At 37.0% G+C, this 12,814-nt stretch overlaps 1 protein-coding gene and 1 pseudogene across 1 annotated transcript; both read right to left on the reverse strand.

Moving 5' to 3' along the window:
• On the reverse strand, nucleotides 1–3,366 carry PME3 (pectin methylesterase 3). Its single transcript, XM_087501650.1, has 3 exons — nucleotides 2,565–3,366; nucleotides 1,549–2,038; nucleotides 1–912 (listed from the first exon to the last, which is right to left on the reverse strand). The coding sequence occupies exons 1-3, from the start codon at nucleotides 3,159–3,161 to the stop codon at nucleotides 221–223; spliced, it is 1,779 nt and encodes a 592-aa protein (XP_087357776.1). The 5' UTR covers nucleotides 3,162–3,366; the 3' UTR covers nucleotides 1–220.
• Nucleotides 3,367–10,822: 7,456 nt separating this feature from the next.
• Nucleotides 10,823–11,453, reverse strand: LOC104767509 (putative RING-H2 finger protein ATL61 pseudogene; annotated as a pseudogene).
• Between the last annotated feature and the right edge of the window lie 1,361 nt (nucleotides 11,454–12,814).

Here is a 12,814-nt window from a genome sequence, read left to right on the forward strand (position 1 = left end):
TAGAGAGACAAACATTTTATTATTATCACCAAAATAGGCAACCTCCCTTCTCTCTCAAATCCATAATCTCGTTTCTAATACTACGATCTAGAAAAAAAAAAAAAAAAAAAAATACACAACACAACACCAAGCAAAAATGAAACACGATTTGATTTATTATATAAATCAATAACATTTAATCAACAATAATACGCTAGGAACACAACAAATATATCTCAAATTAAAGACCGAGCGAGAAGGGGAAACCGGTCGAGGATAACCAACCTCCACCACCAATAAACTGACCAGCCGTATATTTTTGAGCCTCAGCAGCAGCCGTAATCACCTTAAAGCCCCTCCACTTCACTCTGTTAGCAGTTCCTGCGCCTGCTCCTGTGTTCGCATACTCTCTATAAGTTAGAGTGTTCAACGCAAATGTACCGGTCCACTCAGACCACCCTTCGGGTCGGATCACGTCTGAGATAGCCGACTGCATTATCACCGTTTGTGAGTACTCCTTCCACGGGCGACCAAGAAACGTCGGGAAACTACCTTTCACCGGCAGTAAATCCGACGTGGCACCGATTCTACATTTCTGGATAACGATCCCTGTGTTCTGGTTCGGATCCGTACGTCCCTGAGCAGTGACCATGTTTTTCTGGCCGGAGTTGGGGCGGCGAGCGTGGATGTCACAGTCTTGGAGCACGACGGCGGCGTTTCCGAAAATGAAGTCGACGGTTCCGGCGATGAGACACTTGACGAAGAACTGACGGTTAGAGTGGACGTAGAGAGTGTCTTGGTAAGCTAACATGTCACAATTGTAGAAGGCTGAGAAATCAGAACCCACTCGGAGAGCCACGGCTTGGTGCTTCGACGGACCCGCCGTGTTCTGGAAAGTGATGTCACGAGCTAAGAATCTCTCACCGACAGCAGCTGGGGCCAACAAAAGAATTAAACAAAGGTTACTTAACGACATCATTAGCTAAAAAGATTAACTAAGACAGACTTATCTTACTATAAAGAATATTACCTTTAGTTTAACGAATTTTAGTAATATTTTATAAACTAGAAAGGGACTAAAGAAATGCCAATGATGTACTAGTTGTAATGTAATGATGAAGCAACTTTAATTAAGGGACCAAAGTTAGATAGAAAAGTCAAAAACAATTAAACAAAAAGATTAAGAAAGAAAAATAAAAGGTGTTCCATAAAACTAACGGCTCACTTCACGAGTGGATGAGCCATCATACCAATCCCACATAATGTGACTTGGAGAAGCATATGAATAAAGCCAAGAAAATAATGGACCAAGACTCTCTTACACGACTCATATCTAACTAAGAGTTTTGTTCAAATTTGGTAAATTCAAATTCACATTTAGTTTCATCTAGTTATTACTAGGGTACATGTGCGTATATCTGTTGTAGTAGGTACTAAGACAAGAATCTACATGTATATATTTAATGTGCATGAAAAAGAGTAAAGATTTTTTCCACCAAATAAAGGACCACAATCGTGTATAATTGCTAATATCTTTTTTTCAAAAAGTTAATAATTATAATTGCTTACCAACGGTGGCGGAGTGGAAAGTGGTGCTACCATCGACGACGTTTCTGTTTCCGGTGATAATAGTTCTCGTCCGACCATCTCCCATAAACATTATATTCTTTTTCTTCTTAGAAACATCCACATTCTCTCTATAAACTCCGGCTTTTATATGTATCACATACCTCTTGTTACTATTCTCCGGGGCCGCGGCAACCGCAGCCGCCACAGTTTTAAATGTACCGCTACCGTCAGCTGCCACGGTGGCGTCGGCTCTCACACCCGAACCCTGAAGAAGCCTCCTATCTCCAGCGGATAACCAAGTCGGCCATCCCTCCGCGTCTAGTTCTCCGGCTCCGGCGATATCTACGGCCACCGTGGTTTCCTGATTTTCCTCCTTGAGCTTACGGTTGTTTGAGGTGATTTTAGCTTTTTGCTCGAAGTTGGCTATGTCCGTATCAGTCATGTTCTTGATCATTGCTAGTGCGTTGCTGCACATGTGCTCGACGTGTATCTACATTTAATCGTTTCGTTATAAAGCTATATCTTCAAAAAAATCGTGTTACCAAACAAGTTATAATAATAATTGAAGGTATGTAATATTCTCTAACAACAACGATAGGCGATAGATAGCTACTATTCACACACATGGACCAGCACTAGCTAACAAATATGTTAATGTTAAAATAAACAAGCTCTAAAAGTTGTCAATGTGATGTGATGTGATGTGATGTATGAAATTAATAGTTATGATGTGAGGAATGATAGATATGTATATCTATATAGTTTTATAGTAACTCAATATGATTTTTGCCACTATATACATTTTCAGAACTAGTGATTTATGCTAAGCCAATATCTATTCCATAAAATTTAATGAACGACGACGAAGAAGACCAAATACATTTTGTCTTACATTTGCGATATTTAGATTAAGGTTGACGATTCCATCTTATACATTTCACACATTTCTATAATGGTTATGTAATTTCACATCACATGTGAGCAGCAAATGGGAAAAGAATTGATGTTTTACGTACCTGACCCTTCTGTAAGGCTTTACGAACTTCCTTATCGGCGCTGTCATGAGAGAAGCCGTCGAGACAAGTCTCCTGGTTGGTAATGGCGGAGCTAATTAGGGTTTTGAGATCTCCGGCGTGTTCCCGGAGAGTTTTTTTGGTTGGATACAAATGGAGATCTTCCACAGCATCATGGAGCTCATCGAGCGTCTCGTCAATAGTCTCCAAACAGTCATGAAGCGCCGTCTTCTCGCGCGGCGTTAGTCCTTTTCTCTTCTTGATCAGCTTCTTCACGGTGAAGTAATTGTGCTCCACAGCGGTTGTTGTTAGGTTAAGCGATGCCTCGATGACGTCTTTTTGCGACGTTAGCTTGACTCCCCCGGCAGTTGCCACGGCGGAGATACAGAGCTCAGGGTAAAGCGTGGAGCTACAGGATGATCTCAGCACGGCGTGAGACGAAGGGGATAGAGGTCTTTTCTCGTTGGCTTTTGAAGCTCCGGCGGAGATGCCGGCGACGGCGGCTACGAAGAGCAAGGCCACGGCGGCGGATAGCAAAACAAGTTTCTTGTTTTTCTTGAAATTATCTTTAGAGAAGATTTCTTTCATTGATGGTGCCATTGTTTGACACTGGTGAGTGATGAATGTACTCGTGAAAGAGTGGGGTGGGTGTTTATATAAACTGTTTTTCGATGAAATTAAAATTAAACGATAATATTAAAATGATTTTTTTCAGTATACTTTTCTTCACTCTATTATTTGAGTGGAATTTTCGAAAAAAAAAAAAAAGTTCCACTGGTTTATAAGCTGCCTCGCTAATAAAGATAAGGTTTTTTTTTTGGCCAGAATATTATTCATATTGTAATTGCTATTCGACAGGGAAGGCTATTGTCGTTTTCCCGAATCTTTTACCTTTTTAGTGTTTATATCGATTAATTTCAAAAAGATGTTACCAATATATTCGTTTCTTTGATTTGCCATTGACGAACTCACCATGTCTTTTGTCCACGTTTATCCTCAGACACAATATGAAACTAGGATTGTATATCTGATATATCATTAGCCGACAATAATATACATTTTTTCTTTACTTAATTTTAAGCATATTCTTCTTTTGTGATTTTAATATTCGTTTCTTCATTGATTCTATTTGAAAATCTCGAGTGTTACAAAAATTATATTTTTGGATTGAATTGGTGTGTAAGTGTAACTAGAGCGTCGTTTTCAGAAACAATTGTTATTTTCCATATGATTTGATAACGTTTGTGTTTTAAGGTTAAATAACATGAATATTACTATTTTATTTAAAAGTATAAAACGTTTCGATACATAGTACTTGTATATAAGGAAAACTCATTACGTATAGGATTACTTTTTTTTTGTCATCTATGATATGCATACGAGTTCTCTTGCGTTTGAATGCTGAGTATTTATATCCAACAACAATACTAAAAATTCGGCCATTTTACTAAATCCTGTTTGGAAAGGACTGTCTGTTTACCTGTCAATTGTAAACGTGTAATCACACATAAAAGGAACTAATTCATGTTTCTACGAATAATGTGTCATAACTCAGAACATTATAGTGTACATGTGTAATTAAGGAAAAGCAAAAGTGTTACGTAGAATTAAGCCACCGAAATTATTGATGAAACTATTATAAATAATAAAAGTATTTAGGCCGATGGCTGTGGCCTTTGCTGCAAGCCTGTCACGGGTCCATCTACCCATTTTTTTAAAAAAATTATTCCACCAAGTCGATGACAATAAATTTTGAATACAAGTTTTGTTGGTATAAGGCAATCTATAGCTCTCTTATTAATAACTGTATTTGTAGTATTAGCTCGTTTGAGTCCATCTTTTATAAGTATTTGTATAATAATAAATATATTGGACTACTAGAAAGAAAAAAAAGATATAAATTTTCAAACCAGTCAGTATGTTTACTCTGTTTCAGTATCTTACTATATTGATATTTAGTCTGATTGTTTACTGAAATTTTGGTTCGTCTTATAGATGACATCTTTACGAAACCAATTTTCTGGTTTCATGAAAAGATGTAGTTTAATCATATGCGGTATGTTTAGTAAGATTATAAACATATATAGTTTCATTAGTTGTCATCTACCCTTTTTCTACATGTCATTTTTCATAATTCCCTCGAACATAGTTTCAGTAGAAGTAGTCATTCACAGCGAAATGTTTATTTCAGTGTCGGTAGTGCCAAATCTGGAAAAACTTTTACAAAGAGATAGATTAGATCCTGAATTCAAGCATCTGATACAGGAAAATAACTATTTGTTGGGTCTTACCATATAAACTTTAGATATGAATTGTTTTAGCTATAGATATAAATATTTGATTACAAATATAGCCCAGCCATATCGTTTGAAGTATAGTATAGAATGCTACTATAGTCTATAGCTTTAGATGAAGTTTGTACTCTCGTTAGGAAAAGCATACAGTAAACTCGTAATCATCACATGCTCTCTTTCATTTTTCTGACAATTATTTCCTGTTTTTTTCTTAGGGAAAAAAAGTTTATGTTACAATCATGTGAATACTTTGGTTTCTTCTTTATCCTTAATTAATCTTTCATTATCTAAAGTAGCTAATTATACTAACCAAATAAAATAAAAACAACTTGCATACTCTCTTTTTGTTGACAGCTACAACTTGCATAATCCTTTCCAACAAGTTGCAAATACAGGGCATCCGATGCCAGTGATCGAGATACTAATTTATATTTTCGACTGTTTCATACAATTTCAATGCATTTACACATATTTGTAAAACAGTAAAAAACTATGGTGTGACAAATTTTCAAGGATTTTAATATTTTGTTAAGCAGTAATGCTAAAACAAAAATCTCCATAATACTATACTCTTATGAAACTCTTTCCTATTTCCTTCTTCCAACAATTATTCTTTATAAAGGTCACATTGGTTGGTAGATAGATTTGTCTGTGCTCACGCTTTGAACGTGCTGCCGTGCACATACACATTTATCTATTTAAATTGTTGTCAGTAGAGAGCGTTGGGAAATGTAAATGTTTCTAAATCAAGTTACTTTTACATTGTATATTTACAAACAAAAAAAACAAGAGAGCGTTGGGAAATGTAAATGTTTCTAAATCAAGTTACTTTTACAAAAAAAAAAAAAACATTCGAGTATCATATCATTCGTTCGTATCTTTCTCGCAAGTTAAAAATAAGTACTATTGTAACATCTGAACTTCAAAAGTATAATACTAGATTCACTGTCAAAACATATATTGAATCAAACAAAACACAACCTCAAATAACTCTTCTTGAAAAATCTTTATTGCTTAGAAAATAACTCAAAACTAAGCTTCTCACAGACTCTTAATCTCTCTTAAGTTATGCCACAACCTTGACACATCCTTATATACAGTAAGAGATATAAAACCAAATCCTACTTGAAATAGGTTTTAACTAGATAACTCCTAGAATACTTTGAACTAATCCTAAACCATCTCTTGATAGTAATAGTCTAGAAGCTTCCTCTTTTAACATTGCTTGTCCTTCAAGCTTAAGCTAACATTCTCTCCTTTAAGCTTGACTTCCTCTTTTGCAATATCTTTGACACCCACAAGATCTCTCATCTCCATGAATTTAATCCGTCCAAGAGCCTTCGTAAGTATATCCGCTTTCTGCTTGCTCCCTGGTACATGCTCCATTTCTACCAGACCATTCTCAACACATTCTCGAATGAAATGGTACATGCGGTGAATGTGTTTACTCCTACCATGAAAAACGGGGTTCTTTGTAAGAGCTACAGTGGACTTGTTATCTATTTGAATCACCACTTTCTCACTCTCTTGTCCACTGATCTCCCCGAAAAGCTCTTGAAGCCAAATAGCTTGTTTAGCTGCTTCAGTGGCCGCCATGAACTCTGCTTCACAAGAGGACATTGCCACAGTTTCTTGCTTCTGAGAACACCAAGTTATCGGACAGTGATTGAGATAAAAGACTTGCCCTATTGTGCTCTTCCCATCGTCTTCATCTACATTGTGACTACTATCACTGTAGCCAACTAGTTCTGCCTCATCCAAACGATTGCGACTGATTTCACTGTAACCTATCAACCCTGTCTCAGCTGACTGAGAATACTTAAGTCCAAACGAGAGAGTTCCACGCAAATATCGAAGAACCTGTTTTAAAGCTGCACCATGAGACTGCTTAGGTTCGTGCATATATCTGCTCAAAACTCCAACGTAGAATGAGAGGTCAGGTCACGTGTGTAATAGGTACCGTAGACAACCAATGTTCCTTCTATAAACCCTTTCATCAATACCAGCTTCATCCTGTGCTTTAGACATCTTAACACCCGACTCCATTGGTGTGAGCACTGCATTACAACTTCCCAAACCTCCTTCCTCTAGGATCCGACCTGCATACCGTTCTTGTTTCAGCAAGATACCATCATTATGCTGTGAGACTTAAATGCCTAGGTAGTAGGTGAGCTGACCGAGATCACTCATTTCGAATTTTGCAGCCATGCCGTCTTTGAAATCCTGAATGAGTCTTATGTTTGATCCTGTTACAAGCAGGTCATCAACGTAGACGACTACAAGAAGAAGATGATCTTTCACCACCTTACGATACATAGAAGCTTCCTTCGAACACTTTTTGAAGCCTAATTCCTTGAGAGTTTTATTTAACTTAGCATTCCACGCCCTTGGTGCTTGTTTCAAGCCATACAAAGCTTTGTGTAGTATATAAACCTTAGACTCACTACCTGTAACAACATGGCCATCTGGTTGAGACACATATACCTTCTCTTTTAAATCACCGTGGAGGAAGGCCGTTTTCACATCTAAGTGGTGTACTTCCCATCCTCGTGAAGCAGCTAACGAACAGTCTCCATACGAGCTACAATCGAGAAGACTTCATCGAAATCAATAGCGTACCTTTAAACATAACCTTTAGCTACTAATCTGGCTTTATATTTGTTAACACTTCCATCGGAGTTTCATTTTATCTTAAACACCCATTTTAGTCCAATCGGCTTGGCACCTGCAGGAAGATCAACTAAAATCCAAGTATTATTCTTTGTGATAGAGAAAATCTCATCATCACAAGCGTTCCGCCAAACCTGCAACTCCTTTGCTTATTAAAAATCCCAAGGTTCCTCATTCAAAGCCAGCAACAGACGCTCACCCTCAAGTTCAGCTATAAGTACATAGTCATCCAAATACCGAGGCTTAGTTACTTCTCCAGTCGACCTTTGCAATACTGGTGGAACCTGTTCTTCCTCTGTAATCGGTTCTGCAACAAAACCTTCTTTCTTAGCAGATTTCGTGACCAAAATCGTGATATTTTCTTTACCAATATCTACCTTCCCTGTTTCTTCTCCACCTTCCTCTGTTTCTTCAATTTCTTGGATCACAACATTGTTACCGGAAGTTGTTTCAAAGTTTATCTTGAACGTACCCGAGTCATCTTCCTCTCTTTCTCTGTTCCACTTCCAGCTCGAATTTTCAACAAACACCACATCCCTATTGACAACAATTCTTTGCTTTGAAGGATCAAAAAGTTTGTAGGCTTTAGATCATGGTTTTGTGCCAAGATGCACTAATGCTTTAGAGCGATCATCCAATTTCTTCAGGTGCTGGCTTTCGATCTTCGCATAACCAACACAGCCAAACACTCGAAGATGCTCCAGGTTTGGTTTCTTGTTTTTGAATACTTCATATGGTGTTTGATTTACCAAAGCTTTAGTAGCCACTCTATTTATGAGATAGGTAGCATGTTGTACTGCTTCTCCCCATAAGTAATTTGGCACTCTCATGTGCTTAAGAATACTTCTAGGCATCTCAAGCAGAGTCCTATTCCTTCTTTTAACCACACCATTCTGTTGTGGTGAATAGGGTGATGTGAGGTGTCTAAGTATACCTGACTCTTCACAAAACTTGTTAAAATTTTCTGACACAAATTCTCCACCATGATCCGTTCTGAAAGTTTTTATCTTGACTCCTGATTCTTGTTCAACAATAGCTTTAAACCTCTTGAACCTTGTGAATTCTTCACTTTTATCTTTCATAAGAAGTGTCTACATATAGCGTGAATGATCATCAATCAATAGAAAGATGTATCGATTACCAGCTACTGTAGTAGGCGTAATAGGTCCACAGAGGTCTCCATGAACTAGTTCCAATATGTGTGAAGCTCTGAATGAAGTTGCCTTTGGGAATGATTGCCTTATTTGTTTTCCAAGCAAACACGATGAGCATGTTTCTTTATCCATTGTGAAAACAGGTACACCTGTGACCATTCTGTTACGTAACATAGATTTCATACCCTTGATCCCTATGTGTTATAGCCTGGCGTGCCACTTTGAAGACTCACTTGTGGTCACAACTTGTAAACAACGAATGCTCTCGACTTGCATCACCACCTTGTAAAGTCTATTTCTTGCCCTATTAGCCTTGACTATGAGTTTTCCATCTCGGTCACACAAAGTTAAATAGTCATTTCTTATTCTAACATCACATCCAGCTTCAGTAGCCTGACCAAGGCTGATGATATTGCTTCTTAATTCTGGGATGAAATAGACTTCATTCAAGATCTTTCTACCGCCATCCTCGCACACAAACAAGATTGATCCTTTGCCTTTGATGTCAATGAGAGAATCATCTCCGAACCGAACCTTGCTTGTAATAGTTTCATCAATCTTGAAGAAGTAACTCAGATTCCCAGTCATGTGATTACTAGCTCCATTATCTAAATACCAAACATTATCCTTTGATGAGTGTTTATCCAATTTGCTAGGTTTCACATTCTTCTCGTTTAGATAAACGACCTCATGCATCATCAATTCATCTGCTTGGTGCGTATCTTCTTCTTCGGTTTCTAGAGCTTCTTGAAGCTTTAACAACATGTCTGGACAGTTAGATGCATAATGACCTGCTTTATCGCATCTGTAACACACGATATTGGATTTATCCCTCTTGTAACCTCTGCCTTGCTGAGATCCAAATCGTCCTCGTCCTCTACCATGTCCGTAAAACCTGTCTCCACCTTGACCTCTGCCTCGTTGAGCTCCAAAGTTTTCTTGGTATTGTTGGGAATCCATGTTGGCGTACATGAGTTTTCCTTATTCTTCTTCTAGCTGCTCTTCTTCATCACAAATTCTTTCTTCGTATACCTTGAGTCGACCAACAATGTCTTCAAAGCTAGTTTTGTTTAGATCAAGCTTTCTCCTAGAGCTGCTGATTTAGTAGAAATCTCAGAAAGTTTACCAACAAAATCATCAATCTTGTCGCTATCCTTCATCTTCAACCGATCAAAGTTTGCCATCAAAGTCTGCAATCTTGCCTCTCGTACCATGTCTGCTCCAATATTCCTAAACTTGATTGCTTCCCAAACAGCTTTAGCAGTAGCAAGATTTCATACCTGCATGATTAGAGACTCTGGTATGGATTTGGAATAGAAGACCTCTAGCTAGGTTGTTTTTTTCTTCATTATCCGATCCTGGTTCAGTCACCTCCCATACTCTGTTTATACGAAGGATAACATCCATCCTCATAGACCACACGGTGTAATTAGAGGCACTAAGCATTGGACATTGAATTGAGGAGTTGTTACTTTCCTTAGTTGAGTTTGTTACCGCAACCATCGCGCCTGTAGAACTTTCTATGTCTGCCATGATCTTCTTTAACAACCGAAATTTTAAAATCTTTTAGAGAGAAAAACTTTTGTGAAAGGATCTTCCCTGGGTTTGTATCTGTTCTGGATTGATTAATTCAATGATGCTCTGATACCAAATATTGAATCAAACAAAACAGAACCTCAAAGAACTATTCTTGAAAAACCTTTATTGCTTAGAAAATAACTTAAAACTAAGCTTCTCACAAACTCTTAATCTCTCTTAAGTTATGCCACAACCTTGACACATCCTTATATAGAGTAAGAGACATAAAACCAAATCCTACTTGAAATAGGTTTTAACTAGATAACTCATAGAATACTTTGAACTAATCCTAAACCATCTCTCGGTAGGAATAGTCTTGAAGCTTCCTCTTTTAACATTGCTTGTCCTTCGAGCTTAAGCTAACAACATAAAAATACAAACTACCAGATTCACATATTTTTGCAAGCAATTAACAAAGAAACAAAAGAAGATGTCACGGTAGCTTAATACATGGACCGTATCTTCACAAATTTTTGAAAACAATTCACAAAATAAAGAAAAGAAGATATTACGGTGGCTTAATACATGGACCGTATCTTCTTCACATACAATTGGCCCGTAACGACTAACATGGGCCTGATTCCATCTCTTTCTCCGGGACGTCTATTACCACCTCTGTTAGATCCGGACCATCCGGTAGACCTTCGTCTTCTCCGCCGGAAACACCATCTTCAATAATCGTCGTGTCAGTGCTCATGGGAGGTGGATTTGTTGGTAACTCATGATGTTCGGATGTGATCGGGTCGTGATTTTGGGACAAACCCTCGTCCTCCAAGTTCTTATCTTGTTCCTCGTTGCTTGAAACAAACTCTCTTTCTACATAAAGGGCAAGTGGAATGTGACTTAAGCCACGAGTCGATACATTCAACGTGAAACAAGTGATCACAGCTAGGCAAAGCCCTAGCTTTGTCTCCGTCGACTAGCTCCGCGAGACAAACTACACATTCAACGATATCTTCGAAGTCTTTAGAATTGAAATCTACGGTAGGGATTGATTGGAGTACGAAAGGCTGGACACCAACACATACCGTGATGATGCTAGAGACAAGCTCATCGTTGTTGTTATGTTCATGATCATCATCATGATCATAACATTTAATAAGGCAACACACAAACCCTACCAAAATCCCAAGGAAAAGGAAAACGAAGCCAAAACTGAATCCGGCATGCATAAGATCATTGTCTGAATCTGTCATCTTCTAAACTGTTTTTGAAAGAAGGTCGAAATCTTAGTACGGAGAAAGCAAGAGCAAACACTCAGGTACGTAGCGATCCAATTAGCTTTTTAGCTTCTAAACCTAATTAATTTTCTTTAGGTAGTATTAACTAGTATTTATGATCATTGATCAATAACATAATAAAAGAGTCAAAAGCTATCTATATTGTAATTAGGATTAGGAATCATAGCTTATTATTATTTTTGGTGCCTTTTTATATATAACTATATAATAATGAAAATATTTTCTTTAATTCACATCTTATCCACAAAAAAAAATGACAAGATTTGCAATGTACAATATCCTCCTGATAAGGCGTCTATCCATGATGCATGGTAGTATTCTCATGTTCAAAAGTACATGTTCAGAACTCAAAAGTACACAATATATGCCTTTATGAATATTACTATTACTAATTTTTTTTGATTGATATAGGCGTATCCATGATTGTATATTCAGATTTCTGAACACGTGTTGATTTGTCAGTGATTACATATTGTAAAGCTTTTCTCGATCCAGCTCCTGTCTTGTTATTTGCCTTGATTATTTGTTTTTCATCATTATTTGTTTTTTTTTTATTCTAATTTTCAGTTTGATTTGTTGACAAATTTTATCGCTTGCATGTACACTGGAATTTTGATTTGATAAAATGTTTTGTATTAGATGATGATCCACCCGGACCACACCAACACAGAATAGATCTACGGTATAACTAAATTGTATACGTAGGAATTTTGCACTTTTAATTTTTGGAGAGTGAAACTTTGGAAGCAATTGAAAATTTTGGATTTGGATTTCTGATTTTTGAGGATGATATTTAATATGTATAAAAGATTTATTTTTTAATGCATATACTAATTTATTCATCTTCAAAAAGCCTCGAAGAATCTTACCAACAAAAAAAAAACTCGAAGAAAATCAAGTTTCTCAGAAATTAAAAGCAAGATAAGACAAAAAAAAGTACTTCATTATTATTAAATTTCTAAGTTATATTTATTATTTTGTTAATACTCTTTGACATGCACAATTAAGTTTGAGATAGACGATGACATCCTTTTTTGCAAAAAAAAAAAGAAAAGGAAATTGACGATGACACAATTAATTTACTCAAAAAATTACTCCTAGTAAATAAGGCACAACGCCATAGTTCTTCAATTCCTAAAGGCTAAAGGCTTATGATCATAACTGTGGATTATTTGTCGAAACTGACCTTACTGAATTTGTGTTTGTCAGTAAAGATAGTAAGAGCTGAGGAAACTTGTCCGATCCACAGCTTCCGTCTTGTATATACTTCCAAAGTTCTGACACTCGTTTTCCTTTCATTATTACATTTTTCATCA

This window comes from Camelina sativa, chromosome 19 (genome assembly GCF_030686135.1).
Source record: "Camelina sativa cultivar CO46 ecotype springtype chromosome 19, ASM3068613v1".
Lineage (NCBI taxonomy): Eukaryota > Viridiplantae > Streptophyta > Magnoliopsida > Brassicales > Brassicaceae > Camelina > Camelina sativa.